Genomic DNA, 20640 nt, shown 5'->3' on the forward strand with positions numbered 1-20640 from the left:
CTAACACGACCTCATCTCATTTCGTCGGAATTTAAATTCATCAAAAAAAAAATAGTAAAATAAAAATTATCACTGCATTACACTATAAAAACATTGAGTACATTGAGTTGAATCACATTTTTTGTACAGTAGCTTTCATAAAAGTCGGAGCTGTTAAGTAGGAACTCAACGCTAACGCGACTATACAAGCAATTATTAGATTATTTATTACACTTTCTGTGGCACACACCGTACTCATAATTTAGAGTATACATGACTACGCGGCTTTAAATTCAGTGTTCGATTCTACTCCTAAAACTTAAAGTTTAATAATTAAATCAGTGTATCGGACATGGCGATTCTTTGTAGCCTTTAAATATTATTTGACACATTTGACGTCTCTAAGATAAACATTTATCAACGTGCCGTCAATTTAGTATCTAAAGTTACATTTATTATGTATGAAAAAAAAAATGAGATCAACAGTGGTACATTTAAAAAAGTAGCAGAACTAAAGTAGCTCAGTTATGTGAGTAGAATTGAACCCTGGATTTGAAGCCTTATCATCAGGGAGTCCCTGTATATTATAGACCACGTACATCTGTAGTGCATAATGTATTTCCATCGGGTAAAGTCGGATCTCAATCATCATAATACGACGGCACGCAACGTGTCAATCAATTATATTGTATTAAATGAGTGACATTTCGTCACTACTTTAAAAAAAAACTCTTATCTCAAATCAATACGTCAACAAAATCGACCCTTCAAATAATGCGCATAAAGTTCACTCCGACAAAAAAATAATTCTAAGTTACGAGCTTTTTTAAAAGTAGTGACGATTTTCATATCCAATTCATATTATGGAATTAATAAGGAACTTTATTATTTAGTGTCAAATGTCAAAATGAAAAATGTATGGCTGTACGATGTCGATGAGTACGATGTAACACCATTGTGCACCAATTGTAAGCGTATCCAACTGCACGCGAACCGACCGAATAACATTAACGACACCACGAGAATTTATCGACGGAAAAATCCCACAAGACATGCGGAGAAGTGTATCGCCAATTTTCTGTCCTCGTAAGTACGCTTGCACCGACTGTGTCAAAAATACAAAACGCAGACTTAAAGCTATTAACAGAAGCATATTTCATTTATTATATATATAACGTGCTACAAAAATACCCGAAAAATATCTTAATAGGCTGTCAGGTCAACCCGAATTGGCACAGACTATTTTTAACAGAAGCAAACCTTTCTGTACTATTTACTATTTTATTTAAGTTTATTTCAACGTTTTTTTACCGCAAGCCTTTTTTTTATTCGGTAAATAATAGTCATGCATACTAAGGTTTCTGCCAATGAACTCTTCACATTTAACTCCATGTCCACTTTAATGGTATTTTTGTAACAGGTCTATTACCTATTAGGTATAATAACAGTAAGAGCATTGCAATGGTTAACAGTCACCATTCAGGTCAAACAGCATAGCACTAAGTAAAAATATGGACAAATTTAATACTACACCAATACACTGACCGCAAGCGCTCGTGCTGGAACGCCTCACAGAGATTTGTTCTTTCACTTCTTCTTCAACTTCTTTGCCGTATTCTTCATCAGGCGACGGCATTTGTTTTTCAAATTCTAAATGAACGTCACGGGCTCGTCTATATTGAACGTCTTCGGTCCTGTGACGTAGTATCTCGCGTCCTTGTCTCGGGGCAAGTCTTTCGCCTCGCTCAGGTTGATCGGCTCGTCGATGTCGAAGTGTTGACGACGCGTTTGGAGAACGCCTGCCGCTTGCCGACGGTGTCGCGCTTGGCGAGTATGGCTTCGAACCTGTCGAGGCTTCTCTCTATGGTCTTCTTCAGTTCACGTCTGTGCGCCGCTTGATCTACGGTCGCTTTGACCTCGGCGACGGGTATCACTTTTTCGGCGACCTTTTCGAGCGCAGTTTTTGTTCCGGTGGCGAAGCTGGCACGTCTATGGGGTACGTGCCCCGAATATGAGGGGCTTGTAGGTGCCGTCGCGGACGTGCACGGTCTGCCGCGCCCACGAGTCGACGGTGTTGCCGATGACCTGGCCGTAGCGGCGGCGGTTGCTCTCGAACATCTGCGACTTGGTGGGTTCGCCGGCCGGCGCGCCGAGTTGCGGACTGTGCGCTATCTGTATGTCCAGGTCGGACAAGGGCTTCTTGGGCGACTTGGCCTTGTCGGACTCGGCGCTGCCGCTGCTGCCGCGCGATATGGTACGCATCCTGCCGGGGGAGGGCGACACTCTCGGCTCGGTGAAGCCTATGTTGACGACTTTGTTCTTGGGGTGTATGCGTTTCCGCAAGCCGGGGGAGCGGTGGTACTCGTTAGTCTCTAGCGTCTCGTCCAGGGCGGGCAAGGGGCGGGCTAGCGTGCGGGGCGGGACGCGGGCGGTGGGTGCGCGGCGGGTACTTACGGGCTGGGCCGGCTGCGCGGGCGCGGCGCGGCACACAAACAAACATATTAACACTCTCAGGACCCGACTGGCGTGGCTAAATTGTGGAGTTAATTGGGCGGGAGGGGGTCAATTGTACCGGAAATTACGGTTCGAGTCGGCAGGCCGAGCGCTGCCTGGGTATAAAATTGGACAGTGTCCCTGAGTCCGTGTTTGTTTTCAAGTTCTATCAACAAATAGCGATAATACCATCTACACTAAACAGCCGTCTGTTGGGCAATTGGGTAATTGACACCAATAATTTAAAATTCCAAGACACAACTGTAATAAAAAACATTTCACCTTGACTTTGGAGTTTTTTAAGTAACTGTATAATTAGACATTAGTTGATTTGAAATGAATAAATGGTTACTTAGTAAATAAGTGACGTCACAGCTCACTATTTCGAAACAAAATCACACTTCACGATCGACATTTTGACGGCTCTGATGACACCACTGTCGTACTTCTTACCAGCTGTCAAAACACAATTTGTCACATAGATTTTGTATGCCAATACACAGGGTGGCTCCTTTAGATCGGTCAGTATGGGAAAGTCTGAAACTATAAGACATACGGATATCTATTCTTAGGATCCATTTCACTGATTTTAGTAACAAGAAAAACTGCATTCATACTTTAAAAAAAAACTTGTACTCAGTTCGGGAATCGAACCCAGTCGTTTTGAAAAATAAAATATACATTATTTCTATTTGGGTATCGGTAGTGTAGGTCATAAGCAATATATAAATGAAACACGGTATCTAAAATAAATAAAATGCATTGTATTTCATATTCTTTAATAATGTAAGTTTTATCTTTCAAAACGTCCAGGTTCGATTCCCAAACTGAATACAAGTTTTTTTTAAATGTATGAATGCAGCTTTTCTGTCACTAAAATCGATGACATGGTTCCTAAGAACAGATCTTCGTATGTCTTATAGTTTCAGACTTTCCCATACAGACCGATCTAAATGACCCACCCTGTATATTAGATATTATGACGTCATTTATTCGCCAACGCAATACTCAATATTCTTTTGAAAGCAACTAAAAATCGAATTTTGCAGTTAGTTGAAAAGGAATCCGTATTTCAGGGCTGAAATAGTGCTTTTTTTTACTCTAGTCGCATCCTGCAATTATTGTTTTATGGTATCATTTGCCCTATTGATTAGTGTGTCGTAGAGTCGTGGGAATATTAAAAATGTCTGGATCATTCGTATTTAACGCGCGACAGTGTAATAACGGACCTATCCTTTATAAGTAGACTACCTCTCCGACTGTTACGCCGCATTTCTATACTTCGTTTTTTTATCATTAGAAAAAAGGTAAGCGATCTTGACGTGTCTTTTTCTGAAAAACACTTTTGAAAAATAAATCACAGCAAATATGTAACAATTAGCAAGGACATATGATCATTTATATGCTTTTGGTATCATAAGTAATACTAGTAGTAGTTACACTGTTTTTTTATAAAACGTTTTTCAATAAAAAGACTCGTCAAGATTGTTTACACTTTTTGTAATGCTAAAAAAAACGAAGTATAGACTTTAAAGTACCTAAGTAAGTTTATTAAAGAGGTGCAGAATGTCTATTTTTTCTATAGTCCTGTTTTTTTTTAAAGTTAACTTAAGGAACGGCATTTATTTGTTTGTGGCCAAGATCAAAGATTTAGAAGTTTAGATATGCCTTCACAGCGAAAAAGTGTAGTAACATAGACATCACGCCGCGGTACTGAGAAAGTAGTGCCGTCTATTTCTGTCTTACGGTAATTGCCAACACTACTTTCTCTATCGTGATTCCAAATAAGTAAGCTCACTCAATTCATAGTTGACAGATTGCAGGGCGGTCAAAGTATGGTAAGGGCGTATCTTAACTTCAGAATCTTTGACCAAGATGTCAACTGTCACCAACGAATGAAACGGTTGGAATTACTGTTTTCTTCTTCTTAACAGGGAATTTACATTCCCTATATATGACGACCGGTATCCAAAATATTTGTGCCAGCGTCGTGTTATTCGTAGTTTTCAGATGACAAGATTGACAAGTGACAGTTGACGTCTTGTTTTTTTTTCTTAAACTATAAAGGTATCAATGACCAGTCTGCCATTAGCATTAATAAATCCATTAGACTTTAGGCTATGCTATATTAATGAAAGAGCTCTCGTTCCTAACTGTTTAAGATCAGGGCGGTAAAAAAAATATTCTGCATCTCTTCAAAAAACATTCTTTAGCCAAGTTACTTTTAAAATCTTCTTATTTTCAACAAATGTGGAGTGTGGGTTGAATGCTTTTTTTACGGATCGGATATTGTGTTTGAACGGATTAATCACCAGGGTTACCGGAATTGTTTAAAAACTAAACTCATCGTTTGGCATAACATACATTTTTTGGCATAACTTACAGGGTCACTTTGTCGTCCGTCTGTCAAGACCCTTTATCTCAGGAACGCGTGGAGGCATCAAGCTGAAGTTAATATTAAATACCCGGGGTCAGTGCCCTTTGAGAAGATCAAACAATAGTCATTAAAAGAGTTTGTTATTGTTCTTTTATTTGGGCGGGTGCAACGCCCCCCTCCCTCTCCCTATATCCCTAGGGACCCTAGTAAATACAGCCGAAAGTGAATTCCAACATTCAATCGAACGAAATCAAGCAAATCGTAATGTTATGCCAAACGTATAAAATACTTCACCAAGCATCCAAAATATAATCTAGAACTGTAGACGATTCTTGAGTCTACGTTGTGTTGACGGGATTACGACCGACGCCCAGTTGCATAATAAAGTAAAAGCTAGTAAAAATAGCTAATGTGAGACTTTGTTTATGTTTAAGATAAGTTTATTTCAATAGGATGAACGGCGTTCCATTCGTACTAAGTCTATACGCAGAGAGCTGACCAGTAATATGATAACGTCTCGAACTACCGACTGTCGCTAAACTATCGCAAACTATATGACGGGCGTCGCTTGACACCGCGCGAACCGAGTTTCGTGGTAGGAGACAGGCAGTTGCTGTAAATCGCGCGCCGGGCGGACGAGCGATCATATTTTATCGTTTGAGTGTTCGCGCATTGTCTTTTGTTTTATGTAACGAGAGACCAATAATTAGCAGGCCGCTTATACAATGACAAGACCCCTGTTATTATCAACTCTGAGCGAACAAACATTGTGTCTAGAATTTGTCTCGTCAGCGTCATTATGCAACTGGGCCCAGAAACATGGCAGGACGAAAAATAAGAAGAGACTATATCGTTAATAGAAAACATACTTAATTAAAAGTATTTTTTACAGTCGCGTCTTGTAACTGTTATGTCTGACTTGATTGCTCAGTGCGTGACACGAACATATTTATATTACCAAAGTGCCAAATGCATAAGAAATCGATTCTACTCTCGACTCCATACAACCCACTCTGGTTTTCAATTATTCAATTACCACCTTTTACATTTGACTCGACGGCTGCATATCTCGACTGCATACGTTGTCAAACACAAAACGGACTAAAGCAATCGACTGTAAAAAATGTTTTCTATATACTAACAATCCCGCAATGTTTCAGGTAAAAAAAAAAACACGAAAAACTTGATACACAAAAACGCCACACACAATTATGATAAGTTAGGTACCTTGTCCTCCTGGCAGCATAATATATAATATGATTTAGTGACATAGTAAGTGAGTAAAATAAGGGTAGAAAAGAAAGAGACGGTGAATGCCCACGAGCTCCTTGCAATAGACAATACGGGCCCTGAGGGGCTACTACGAAATTCGAAAATCGAAGTTCGTATCGTCCTGTCCCTCTCACTCTCGTTTTAAATAATACAAGCGCCAGCGGGACGGCAAGACACGAAGTTCGAATTTTTGCACTTCGTAGTAAAGGGCCAGGTTAATAGTTTGACTGCATACTCATGTAAAGTTTCCGTCTGAATGTTTGATTCAAAGTGTACTCCTAGACTCCGGACTTTTGTCGCAATGACGTCACAATAGGCTAGTTTATTAAATAAACCCCCAAAAAAAATTAAAAGGTGTTTACAATCAAACGAACTTAACCATCTGCTGAAATAATTCCGTAATAATTTGAAGACACCTCGTATACAATAGGCGGAGACGAGCGGAGCGGAGAGGAGACGTGTAGGAATCGACCAATCATTATTAGTTGAATCGACATCTCGTCTCCGCCTCATTATCATCAGACGTGTTGGGATCGGTCGATCCCTACACGTCTCCTCTCCGCTCCGCTCGTCTCCGTCGCTAGCATCTGAGCTCTGAGGCCACGAAACCCCGTTTCCGAAGATCTCGCTCACTCGTTCGCTCGCAAGCCGCTGTTAAGTGTGAACGAGAGATACGATAACCTCCCAAAAGCGAGCGAGAGCTTCGAAACGTGGTTTCATGTCCAGATGCTCAGATTAAAGCGACGCTGGTACCAGCACCAATATCTGACACAGCAAAGCGTGCATTGCATAAATATCTGATACGACTCTATTTCTAGTGCCGGCAGGACGTGCCACATGGATCAACCAACTTTTTAATGTGGCTTGTTGCCATGGTAACTACCCCTGGGTTACTTATTAAAAGTATGATTTTATGGGGCACCAATCCACTAATGGCTCATCTCCTAAGAATGCTAATATTTACTAACTAGATTTAAACCCGGCTTCGCTCGGGTGAAATGTAGAATCATAATAACATGTTTGAAAAAAAAAATGCCAGTGTAAAGACTGTCGTACTTATCGAAAAATCTGACGTATATTCCCAGCCTTAATATTATCACAAACGTACTTTCACAGCTAACCTACGTATCGGTATTTCTCTAGTAAGTAGATATTTCTCCTATATCTTATTTGCCCAAATAACTATGATGTCTCTGTCTCATAATCAAAGAAATTAGACCTAAAGGGCCCCATATACGGTACGATTCGTCTGTACGATCGATCTGATGAAAATCGACGAATCGTACCGTGTGTGGGGCCCTTAAAAGGTCACAATGGAGTGGAGAACGAAATGCAAACCTGTGACACGTGATGACGTGACACTAACGCCACTTTGATGTGATGACTTTGACATGTTTATTCAAGTTTATATTGAAAATACTCGATAATCCGAATTTTCCGCCTACAAGTTTTCGACTCGGATTGACTAATTACGCTTTTTACGCTCTTCAATTTGATGTGCATTTCGTTCGAGTCTACCGTACCCCTTGACGAAATTATTAATATAGATTACAAATATTTTTACAAGAAAGTGTATCACTGACGTCTCTTGAGCTACGAGAAAGAAAAGTTGATTGACCCTGACATTTTTGCACGCTCCGCTGTAGCAGATGACTGTACAACGCCATCTAGCGTCACACATGTCAGTAACCCTAGTAAAATATTGCCTCATCCAAGTCTAGCGTTACCTACCTCATACTGGTACTGTTCCTGCGGCCAGTAGGGCTCCGCATAGTCGTCCTTGCGCCACTCGGGCTCCTGCGGCTCCTCGGGCTGAGGGTAGTAGGGTTCCTCTGGCTGATAGGGCTCGGGGTACGCCGACTGGAGGGGCTGTTGTTGCTGCTGGGGGGATCGCTTGTTAAGGGTGGTTTTACAGTGACGCTTACGCCAGCGCGGTTGGTAAGCGTCGCGGGCGACGAGCTATGCGTCTCTTGGATCGTTTAAAGGCTGACCAGAATTATAAAAAACCTCCCCATATTGCGGAAAACCAATAGAACTAATTTCTTGCACTGGTAACACTTAATTCAAATGCCATCTGTCTATTGCTTTCAAAGTTTTTAGTGCGTTAAAATTCCGAAGATTATCCATAGCCTTGGAAGGAAAATAATTCACAATGTATAAAAGTATTTGACATAGAAAAAGTCTGAGGGATTAGAAAATATTCCTTTAAATAACATCACCGACACCGTTGTCAATATGACTGGTAGGTACCGTATAGTAAGTGTAAAGAATGTTACAATATAAAACGTGGAAGTGCTGCCCTCGCGTCAGGTTTTTTATATTCCTGGTCAGCCTTTACATAGTTTTTCGGGCAGCGCTTACCAACCGCGCTGGCGTAGGCGTCACTGTAAAATCACGTAGAAGGCTTAAGGCTCCGTTTCCACCGGAGATGTGTGAGGGTTTGTTGCGAAGAATGTATTATTTATGAGCCAATAGAAACGTTTCATTTACCTCGCCTCGCTCCGCTCAGCTCGTGACACCAGAGATGTGCTGTGCAATGATGGCTAAATGAAGCGTTGTCTACTGTTTCATAAACAACACATCGCACATTTTTGGTGAAAACGCAGCCTAAACCATCATACCATGACCGTAACAGCAACGTGACAGGCAAAAATATACTGTTTGTACTGAAAAGTATGAGACTTCATTGCTTCTTTCTGTGATTCTGATTCGAACCCGTAGTGAAACCCTAATATAATGGTGATTTTCCACCGGCGATGCGAGACGAGAATTGAAATTTGTATGCATTCTCGCGCGCCCGCCGCGAGCCGCCGCGGGCGCTGCCATGCTAGTTTCAATTCTCGTCTCGTCTCGTCTAGTCTCAGCTCGCCTCGCCAGTGGAAAACCACCTTAAGGCCTTTAGTGAAGTACCATGTCTCGGATATGTTATCTTATCACTGACAACATACACTAGATTAAGGGGCTGTTTCACCATCCATTGATCAGCGTTAACTGGCGGTTAAATGTGATGCCGTCTCTATTTGTTTTGTTCGAGTAGACGGAGACGGCATCACATTTAACCGTCGGTTAACGCTAATCAATGGATGGTGAAACAGCCCCTAAGACTTTCGTTTTAAGGCATTGAGGAATTTTGAACAAAAACGTTGAGTAGGTTCCCAAACGCTGCCCATGCAGTTGGATTCGACGATCGACCTCCTTCTCAAAGTTGGATCTACATAATTGGACGGGTTTTTCCAAGGTATACATACGCGTCAACAACTTCAAGAATTCTAAACCATGACAGAGGTAAGCAATGAGGGCTATCGTTTTTTGTCTCACTAGATGGCGCACTGTTGCGTGAGGTTTTTAGTGTGGCTTTCAGAGTCTGTTATTACGCGTTAAAACAAAGTTTAGATTAAAATCATATTTAAAACACCTTAAAACCGTACCATAAAAATATCCAGCAACCACAGTGTTGCTAAGTCCCATTTTCTTCGAAAAAAAAAGGGAGGACAAAAGTTTCCGAAAGACAAAACTGTCTCAAAACACAGACATTCATTGCCCCGTAACGCATAATTGCCATAATTAATTTCAGGTTATGCAAAATATTCACAAAAAAAATCTTATTATAGATACCCGCGTAGCTCACCCCAAAAACTATGAGATTTGACATTTCGGAGACCTCACGCTACACTAGCGGCTCTAGCGGCGAATTCATTCGCGATCCCCATTCATGGAAATTCAACGGCACATTCAAACGGTTCATTGATGACGCATACGCATAACACCCCCGTCTCACCAACCGTCGCAGTCGCGTCATGTATGCGCTTGACATTCCGTTCCTGTCACGTTCCTATTACGGTCATGGCATGTTACGGTGTAACAGGTAGAGACGTTAAAACGGCTGGACAGTTTTTTTTGTAATGCAAAAAAACGAAGTTTAGTCTCTGCTGGTCTCTTGGGAAAGAGGCGTGACTTTATGTATGTATGTATACCTGTAGCGCCGTATAGTCGGGCTGCGCGGACGGCTCGCCCCAGCCGTACTGCGGCGGGTAATACTCCGGCGCGGGCGCAGCGGCGTGCGCCGGAGTGGCGTGCAGCGACGCCTCCGCTTCCGCCTGCTCGTTGATACATACGTTACTTTTATTTCCATCATCATACAGTATTTCTATAAAAAACCTGATTTAAGTAAAAAACCGCATTCAAATCGGTTCACCCGTTTATTCGTATTTTTCATACAAATATCTGCCCCGACACGGGAATCGAACCCGGGACCTCAAGCTTCGTGGTCAGGTTCTCTAACCACTAGGCCATCTGGTCGTCGAACACAGAACCTTCTCCTTTTTTGAAGTCGGTTAAAGATCCATGTAGCGGCTATGTTCTCCGGTTTGTACTTACCGCGAGCGACTGCGCGACACTTGCCACGTCACCCAGCCACTGCTGGTGGTGGCGGGGGAGGGCTCCCGCTGTCGCCCCCTCCTCCACCAGAGGGGGGTCCTCGTTCAAAGCTGGGTCGTGGTATTTCAACCTGAAAGAACATCTTGTGTTACAACCACAAAGAAAGATTTATTTTGGTTCCATGTGTGGGTTGATCAACTATTTCTTGTACCTCGTTGCCATGATTTTGTCCCCTGGCCAACTCTTTAAAAGAGTTTCTATATGCTTTCTGTGGTAAAAATTCATCGAGCGTACATTTTTGTCTTAGTTACTAGTCCGTTATTTTGTGGACTATGTTCTAAGCACATTAGTTGCAGTTTTTTTTAAACCTCTATCACTATTGTCTCTTGGATATTGTCTCTCCGAAGGACGCTTATGTATTTACTTATTGCTTGTTGTAATTTATTTATTTTTTGGTTTCTTATTATAATTAAATATTTTACGTATTTTTTTTTTAGTTTTTGTTTGTGTGTAGTTGTGAAAATTTTACCGTTTCAATGAAATCCGTCGTCGCCTTAGCGTGAAAGATTAACAAACATACACTACAAACACATGCTCACAAACTTTCGCATTCATAATAACTTTGTTGTATTTGTGTCTTCTGTGATAGTGAACGAATGTCCCCTGGCCCTATACTATACTTCGTTTTATTTAGCATTAGAAAGAAGGTAAGCGATCTTGACGTGTCTTTTTATTGAAAAACACTTTTGAAAAATAATTCACAGCAAATATGTGTCAATTAATCATTTACATGCTTTTGGTATCATAATACGGTATTTGACAACTCCTGATTTTGCCATATCTTAATATTATTATGAAAATATAGATAAACAGATAGTGTTTAGCGAAGAGAAAATTTAAATCGGTTGAAAACTGGATTTATAGTGATTTTTTGAAAAATCTATATACCTGCCTCTTTCTCAAACGCTTTTCTCTATGCAGCAAGTATGGCGGTACTGGCGTGTGACGTCACATGCCAGTATGTCTTCTCTATCTAATCTTGAATTCCAAACCTTTATAACTTTGTTATTTATAAAGGTAGTTTGAAAAATGTTTTTCTATTCGATAATAATCATTGTGTAGTTAAATACCGTATTATAGTTACTGTTTTTTTAAACGTTTCTCAAAAAAAAGACTTGTCAAGATTGTTTACCCTTTTTCTAATGCTAACAAAACGAAGTATACCTACGAAGTGCAAAATTCGAACTTTGTATCTTGCCATTCGCTGGTGCTTGTATTGCTGACAGAGTTATGGTACGGTTTTAAGGTGTATTAATAGTTATTTGTGTCACAAGGGAGCAAAATGGTGTATTCACGGCGAGGGCGTACATTGAATCCAGAATGTAGCGAAGGATTCTACAATAGAATCCTGAGTGTAGCGAGGGATTCTAAAGTAGAATCCTGAGCGTAATGAGGGATTCAAGTGTTAACGCCCAAGATGAAAATAATTTTGCTCCCGAGTGGCTCATACAACTTTTCACACCGAGCATTAAGAAACTTGAAAAAATAAATCTAAATAAATTATTAAAGAACAACCAGCATAGAAAATGGCGTGGCTTTACAATTATTAAGTTCAAAAAATGGCATTTGCAATAAAACACTTAGAAAAGCCTTGAACAGAAAAGTTGCACTTTGCTCCCTCTCGACAGGGAGGAAAAGTTACTTTTCTGAAGGAGAGGTGTGAATAGTCCCGAGTGGCTCATACAACTTTTCACACCGAGCATTAAGAAACTTGAAAAAATAAATCTAAATAAATTATTAAAGAACAACCAGCATAGAAAATGGCGTGGCTTTACAATTATTAAGTTCAAAAAATGGCATTTGCAATAAAACACTTAGAAAAGCCTTGAACAGAAAAGTTGCACTTTGCTCCCTCTCGACAGGGAGGAAAAGTTACTTTTCTGAAGGAGAGGTGTGAATAGTCCCGAGTGGCTCATACAACTTTTCACACCGAGCATTAAGAAACTTGAAAAAATAAATCTAAATAAATTATTAAAGAACAACCAGCATAGAAAATGGCGTGGCTTTACAATTATTAAGTTCAAAAAATGGCATTTGCAATAAAACACTTAGAAAAGCCTTGAACAGAAAAGTTGCACTTTGCTCCCTCTCGTCAGGGAGGAAAAGTTACTATTCTGAAGGAGAGGTGTGAAATAGTTATTTGTGTCACAAGGGAGCCAAATGGTGTATTTACGGCGAGGACGTACAGTGAATCCTGAGCGTAACGAGGGATTCATGTGTTAACGCCCAAGATGAAAATAATTTTGCTCCCGAGTAGCTAATACAACTTTTCACACCGAGAATTAAGAAACTTGAAAAAAAAAATCTAAATATTATTAAAAAACAACCAGCATAGAAAATGGCGTGGTTTTACAATTATCAACTTCAAAAATGGCATTTGCGATAAAACACTTAGAAAAGCCTTGAACAGAAAATGGGCACTTTGTTTCCTCTCGTCAGGGAGGAAAAGTTACTTTTCTGAAGGAGAGGTGTGAAAATAATTTTGCCCCCGAGTGGCTCATACGACTTTTCACACCGAGCATTAAGAAACTTGAAAAAAAAACTAAATATTATTTAAGAACAATCAACATAGATAATGGCGTGGCTTTATAATTATCAAGTTCAAAAAATAGCATTTGCAATAAAACACTTAGAAAAGCCTTGAACAGAAAAGTTGCACTTTGCTCCCTCTCGTCAGGGAGGAAAAGTTACTTTTCTGAAGGAGAGGTGTTTTAAATATGGTTTTAATCTAAACTTTGTTTTCACGCCCGTAATAACAGACTTTGAAAGCCACACTTAAAAACCTCACGCAACAGTGCGCCATCTAGTGAGACAAAAAACGATAGCCCTCATTTCGTGGCAGCCCCCCTGTTTGTCTGTTCACCTGTCGGCGAGCGCGGCGACCTGCGCGACGAGCCGCGGGGGGTACTCGCGCGGCGCGCGCGTCACGGCCCGCGCGACCGCCTCCGCGTACGCCAGCGCGCGCTCGTACTCGCCCGCGTCCACGAGCCGGCACGCCAGCACGAACTTGTACACCTGGGGGGGTACAACACGTTTTAATGAACCACCCCTTACCCTTTTATGAAAAACCACACTCGTGTTTCCACCAATAATGTGCGAGGGATGTTTTTCACTTTCATTTACACATCCTCGTACAGCACAACTCTGGTGGTAACAGCTGAGTGGAGCGAGGCGAGGTAAACGAAGCGATTCTATTGGTTAAGGTAAAAACATATTCCTCGCATATCTCTGGTGGAAACGCTGCTTTATTCTGCAGTGTCAATCAACTTTTTGGTATCCGTTCCTTTCGCAAACTCTAAAACCGTACATATATCAGGATTTATTTCAGGGCAATCGTGTATAACCCTTTAGGTTAGGTTAGGTTGGTTTTATGAAAATCCTGAAATATTTACAGTTTCGGAAATATTAAACAGAGCCGTGGTGGCCTAGTGGTTTGACCTATCGCCTCTCAAACAGAGGGTCGTGGGTTCAAACCCCGGCTCGCACCTCTGAGTTTTTTGAAATTCATGTGCGGAATTACATTTGACATTTACCACGAGCTTTGCGGTGAAGGAAAACATCGTGAGGAAACCTGCACAAACCTGCGAAGCAATTCAATGGTGCGTGTGAAGTTCCCAATCCGCACTGGGCCCGCGTGGGAACTATGGCCCAAGCCCTCTTGTTCTGAGAGGAGGCCTGTGCCCAGCAGTGGGACGTATATAGGCTGGGATGATGATGATGATTGGTTTATGAAAAACACTTTCTTGGCAACACATCCCCCTCACGTCTCTGGTGAAAACGGAGCCAAAGGCAATTTGCATGGAAACACCTTTTTATGACTGAATCTTTGAATTGCATTGACTTACTGTACACCTAAATGAGTATATGGTTTTAATTTGAACTCGCTGCCTCCACGCGTCCCCGAGATAAAGTGTCTGGACTGACAGACAGACAGACGAACGGACGGACGTTTATGCCGCAAAAAACGTGTATTTTTAACACAATCAAAGGAATTAAAATGTGTAGGGTATTTTCCGTTGACCTAGAACTATTGAAATTTGGGCTATCTGAATGAATGAATATCTACAAATTTGTACGGAAACCTTGGTGCGCGAGTCCGATTCGCACTTTCCCGGTTTTTCAGGTATTAGAATACAATAACTCTTTACTACAGAAAACACAGGTGGTGGTGGCGTATTCAAAACGTTTTAAGACAAACATACAGTCAAGGTAATTGAATCACGCACCGGGGTGGAACCTTTGTGAAATCATAGCGAAATTGGAATGCACCAAAAAAATAACCTATAGTATTTATTTTATTTTTGGATAGAATAGGATATTTTAAGATACCATTTTCATCGATTTTGAATTTGGGTGAGTATTTTATTTTTTTATATTTTTTTAACGAAATACGCTGGATGACGTCACAGTAAGACAGCCCCGTTCCATTGCCTAAAAAAATTCAGGTCGTACTTAACTTAATCTGTGGCATTACAATTTGACAATAATACAAGCACGGCTTAGGGTCCATGACAAATAGTTTTATTTATTTCTCTTCTTTTAGCTTCGATTATTCCTTTTTTTTTTAATGGTGTGATAGCAAATAGATATTTTTTATTAAAAGCTGATATTTACATTCTTTTGGATTTACTTGTAACGTAGTAATTTAATTTGTAAAAATACATTGGAAATACTCGTATACATTTCGGACTTTACGATAAATGACAACTGTTTGAAGCTGGGTGGTCATGTGATTAAAGTTCTATCTTTGTCACTCTTTGCTATTATAAGCAGGACAGCAACATTTCAAACTATCAATTGGCTTTAGAGTGTAGACCTGCTTTATAACTGCCTTTGTGACGGTACACTGCAGGGGTCAAATGAAGGCCATTACTTAAATTTTGTTTTTTTAAATCAGACTATCACATTTTTGTAATCTAATTTCTGAAAACGCTTCACAAAGCCTATTTCTCCAAATGGTTTTCGATTTATTATACGTTGTCAAAAATTGGTGATGAAAAGGTTCCACCCTGTGTTCCAATCAGTTTCCTTGACTATACATCGCAGCACGGCGGAGTTAATCATAAAATCAATTGCACACAATGGCCGGAACAGTGCTATTGTCCAATGACAATTGTCTATAAATCAGCACTCCACTTAAACACCACAACATCGTCACATCTCATCCTATATACGTCCCACACAGGCTTCCTCTCAGACTGAGGGCTTGGGCCGTAGTTCCCACGCGGATCCAGAGTAAACCAGTAACTTAATGTCGAAACTTCACACACACCATTGAATCACTTCGCAGATTTCCCCACGAAAATTTCTTCACCGCAAAGCTCGTCGTAAAATTCGATTCGTGTGTAATGTCGCACACGAATTTTGAACCCACGATCCTCTGCTTGAGAGGCCATAGGTCAAAGCACTAAGCTACCGCGACTTGTACAACGTACCGGATTTCTGAATCCGGACGTCTGCGTCACGCCGTGCTAAACAACTGTCGCACGTAGTGACGGTATGCAGAACTTTAACTGGTAACATCAGCCAAATAAGTGGTCTAACGTTTTAAACTTTCGTGATTCTCACTCATAGTCAAAATACCACAAACGGGACTTATCACGCTATTATTACACAAGTAATATTTACCTCGACGTTTCGTCAACGTTTCAGTTACTCTACTCGTGACGTATTTTGACTATAAATAAGTGGTCTATCAATTTTTAAACAAGTTCCTATCAAATTTATATGTCGCTAAAGTCGAACTTTCAAGTTGACAGACACGTCTATTGGCGTTATTGTTTTATGATACATACATACATAATCATGCCGAGACTACATCCTTCCACTTGCTACGATCCTGGCGTACAACTCTCGCTTCCTCTACATTCATCATGACAATGTTTTTGTGTGCGTGACCTCATCTATGGTGGCAGTTTTTTAAATAGTAGTATAGTATATATTGTATTTCAATTCAATTTATGAAAAGTGTACACAAAGACGCCATTAACCCGACCACAGACATTTAGTGATTAGAAAACCTCGAACCTATTAATTTATTGATTGAATAGATCAAAGTATTTTTGTCTATTTTATTATTTACAATACTTGATTTAATTCCAAAAACTGTTTATTCAATTATAAAAGCAGTAATTATTTTTTAATTTTAAGGTAAGTAAATAAAAATCGCTTATTAAAATGTAAAATTTTCTATCATCTTTACGCTAGTCTATGCTACTACAGATTATACCCATGTTTAATTCAAGAAACAACGTTAGATTTTGACGAAGATTTTTCAAATGAAAATTAAATATTGAAATTAAGGTGAATATTGGTGAAAAAAGTGATTACACGTGTAGTTAAAAGACACGAATTATAGATAAAATGTGTTATTGATTCGATCCAGTGGGTGTTTATACAAGACATTTTTTGAAATCGTTTTGTTTACACTTTTTATAAATTGGATTGAAATACCGTATAGTGAAAGAAGTAAGTTTTACCCCCTGTTTCACCATCAATTGATTAAATTTATCCGTCAAATAAAATTAATCAATGGGTGGTGAAACAGCCCTTTAGTATTATAACTGACCTGCAGCTCGCCGATACAATAGTCCTGGCTGAGCGAGAGTGCGTACTCGTAAATCTCCGTGGCGAATATCGCCTCGTTGGTGGCGAGGTCCCGGAGCGAGTCGGCGCGTGAATCGGCTAAGAGCAGCGCGAGACGCGGCGGCGCGGTCGCGGCGGCCGGCGGGGGCGCCAGCGGCGCTAGGGGGTGCCGCGCGAACGGCACCCGCCCCGCCAGGTAACAGAACTGCGCGGAGTAGAGCAGGCCGCGGGAGAGGAGGGAGTCGCCTGCGGCCAGATACAGGCTGATATACCGGCCAATCAACTTTTAAGATTTTAAACGCTCATTATGACGCCAGTTCAACAGCAACCAGCATAGAAAATGGCGTCGTTTTACAATTATCAAAAAATAAAAATTGAATTTACAAAAAAACACTTAGAAAAGCCTTGAATAGAAAAGTTGCACTTTGATCCCTCTCGTCAGGGAGAAAAAGTTACTTTTCTGAATGAGAGGTGTGAAAAAATATTTTTGTGATACCTAAGTCATTTAACACCTTGCACCTATTAGTCTCCTGTCGCATATATTGAAGAAATGAGATAACGTAAGCAAAAAAAAAAGGTAATTGGACGTAATTATGCAAACAGAAACCAACCCAAACCTCCCCACAAAGTATAGACAAGTAAGCAACAAGTTACTAAAATGCACCTTCAAACTAACAAACAAACAAATTCTTTATTCACCAAGAACATGGCAGGCAGAGTAGATATTATAATAGTAAGTAGTATCACATATTCTGTCGCTGTTGGGGCGTGTAAATAAATAATTTAAATAATCAATCTATCAACTCGGTAGAGTGCATTTTAGTAACTTGTTGCATACTTATCTCAATTTTGGGGGAAAGGGGTTGGTTCATATTTGCATAACTACGTTTTATAAAGTCCTTCCATTTTACCTGACTCTTTCTTCAGTGAAAAATTGAAAATACAAACTGAAATATAGATGCACAGAAAAAACAGAAAAATAAGACCATCACTGGGAATCGAACCCAGGTCCTCGGTAATCCGTACCGCGTGCTACACCACTGATGGTCAACGGTACCGACACGAATTTCCCCTATGCACCTCACATCTCAGCTTGTTTGTTTCTTACTTAGTCACTTAAGCAGTGACGCTAGCGACATCTATGCCGTAGCCCTCATCGAGAAGCTTTTTTCGGCACTCCATTGGAACTAACCGCTCACCCGGACAAGAGATATCGTTACTAAGCAATCAAATTAAGATTGGTTTTTGGAATCTTTTTGTATTTTTTATTTCAATTCCAAATTTTTACTTTTACGGTCATCCCGTAAAACCTAAATTGAAAATACAAACACCCTCAGTACACCCTCCAACACCCTCCTTCTTTCTTCAGTATAAGCGAGAGAAGACCGATAGCGGTTGAAAAGCTCTACCCATAACCAATCACGCGCAGCTATGTCAGCGAACTCACCGAGCTGCGTGAGGGTGCGGGTCTCGTTGTCCGGTTTGCTGGACGCGTTGGAGAGTATTATGGCGGCGTGGGCGCGCCAGTCGCCCCACCGCTCGTCCGCCGCGCACTGAGGGAGACAACAACACTATTATATCAAACGATAACAGAAAACATGCATTCATTAGCAAGCTTCGGTAATACGTCGTATATACCTAGGATAGAAAATAGCAATCAGGGAACACAGACAGACAGTTAATTCTGCCACATGCCTACACTGCGCTTACTTTGCTACATACATATGTATGTAGTTCACTCGAATACACGCTGCAGCCGTGTCATAGTTCACTCTGCCATACGCCTCTCTTGTGGCTACGCTCACTCCACCACACGTCTACGCTCTCTTCCATACGCCTCCCCTGTGGCTACGCTCACTGCCACACGCCTCCCCTGTGGCTACGCTCACTCCACCACACGTCTACGCTCTCTCTCCCACACGTCTCCCCTGTGGCTACACTCACTGCCACACACCTCCCCCGTGGCTACGCTCACTCCACCACACGTCTACGCTCGCTCTCCCACACGCCTCCCCTCTGGCTACGCTCACTGCCACACACCTCCCCCGTGGCTACGCTCACTCCACCACACGTCTACGCTCTCTCTCCCACACGCCTCCCCTGTGGCTACACTTGCCACACGCCTCCCCTGTGGCTACGCTCACTCCACCACACGTCTACGCTCTCTCACACACACCTCCCCTGTGGCTACACTCTGCCACACGCCTCCCCTGTGGCTACGCTCACTCCACCACACGTCTACGCTCTCTCTCCCACACGCCTCCCCTGTGGCTACACTCTGCCACACGCCTCCCCTGTGGCTACGCTCACTCCACCACACGTCTACGCTCTCTCTCACACAAGCCTCCTCTCTGGCTACACTCTGCCACACGCCTCCCCTGTGGCTACGCTCACTCCACCACACGTCTACGCTCTCTCTCACACAAGCCTCCTCTCTGGCTACACTCTGCCACACGTCTCCCCTGTGCCTACGCTCACTCAAACACACGCCTACGCTCGCTCTCCCACACACCTCCCCCGTGGCTACGCTCACTCACCGTGGCGACGGGCGGCTGCCGGCCCGCCAGCGCGTGATACAGCGAGTGCAGCGGGTCCGCGCGGGGCACGGCCGCGAGGAAGCGCGCCGCCACCGCAGCGCGCGCACGCCGGTCCCCGTACGCCGCCAGCTGGAACGCGTGCCCCCACAGCTTGTGCGACATCGCCCACTCTGCGACAACAAAACTGAACTTAATTTTCCCCATTTATTGGAGCATACTACCACATAATCAAAAGCAGCTATCGAATACATACCATGATAAAGTATATTTTTAAAGGTAGCCGTATTTTCAACAATTACAATGGATATTGTGACGTATTACAAAAGTAATAAGGTTGAATATCCAAAGCAATGCATGTGGTTTGTAAATCGCCTCTACCTTTTTGCATTTATGCTTAGGCGGGACCATTTCGGGCACATAGTTTTATTTTTTCCTTTTTACAATTACAATGGATATTATGACGTATTACAAAAGTCATAAGGTTGAATATCCAAAGCAATCCATGTGGTCGGAAAATCGCCTCTACCTTTTCGCATTTATGCTTAGGCGGGACCATTTCGGGCACATAGTTTTACTTTTTCCTTTTTGTATCTGTAATTTTGTGTCTCGAATATATTTTTTAAAGTCATTCAAAAAACTGTTTACGGTTTGTGCTAGTGCCGCATTATGACGGCAGAACGTTGCAGTAATATTCCCTATGAATACCCATTTAACCGTTGCCAAGTGAGGACTCACCGATCGCTTCCTGCCTGTTCCCGTAAGTGAGGTATTCCCGCAGCTGATCTATTGCCGTCTTCTCGTCGATACAGCTCCGCTCCTCGGCCGCTACAACAAACATCAACGGTCTCAACACAACAAGCAAAACACACGCTATGGAATCACAGACGTGCAAGTTGCGGAAAGTTTCCAAATGTTGGAATAGCTCTCGGAATTTCATGATTTAAATTCGGGTTTCGTTCC

General features: G+C 41.7%; 2 protein-coding genes across 2 annotated transcripts in view; both read right to left on the reverse strand.

The window, feature by feature from the left end:
- Positions 1-1615, reverse strand: part of LOC141440540 (protein transport protein Sec16B-like) — a 35056-nt gene extending 33441 nt beyond the window's left edge. The window contains exon 1 of the mRNA XM_074105086.1: positions 1525-1615. Coding sequence (XP_073961187.1) covers positions 1525-1615 — 91 coding nt within the window. The remainder of the gene's footprint in view (positions 1-1524) is intronic.
- Positions 1616-1724: 109 nt separating this feature from the next.
- Positions 1725-20640, reverse strand: part of LOC141440549 (uncharacterized) — a 47875-nt gene continuing 28959 nt past the window's right edge. The window contains exons 14-23 of the mRNA XM_074105096.1: positions 20416-20505; positions 19681-19850; positions 18591-18696; positions 17127-17389; positions 13422-13573; positions 10499-10628; positions 10096-10218; positions 7853-8002; positions 1984-2445; positions 1725-1925 (exon numbers count right to left, since the gene is read on the reverse strand). Of these exons, the coding sequence (XP_073961197.1) occupies positions 1725-1925; positions 1984-2445; positions 7853-8002; positions 10096-10218; positions 10499-10628; positions 13422-13573; positions 17127-17389; positions 18591-18696; positions 19681-19850; positions 20416-20505 (1847 nt within the window). The remainder of the gene's footprint in view (positions 1926-1983; positions 2446-7852; positions 8003-10095; positions 10219-10498; positions 10629-13421; positions 13574-17126; positions 17390-18590; positions 18697-19680; positions 19851-20415; positions 20506-20640) is intronic.

This window comes from Choristoneura fumiferana, chromosome Z (assembly GCF_025370935.1).
Source record: "Choristoneura fumiferana chromosome Z, NRCan_CFum_1, whole genome shotgun sequence".
Taxonomy (NCBI): Eukaryota; Metazoa; Arthropoda; class Insecta; order Lepidoptera; family Tortricidae; genus Choristoneura; species Choristoneura fumiferana.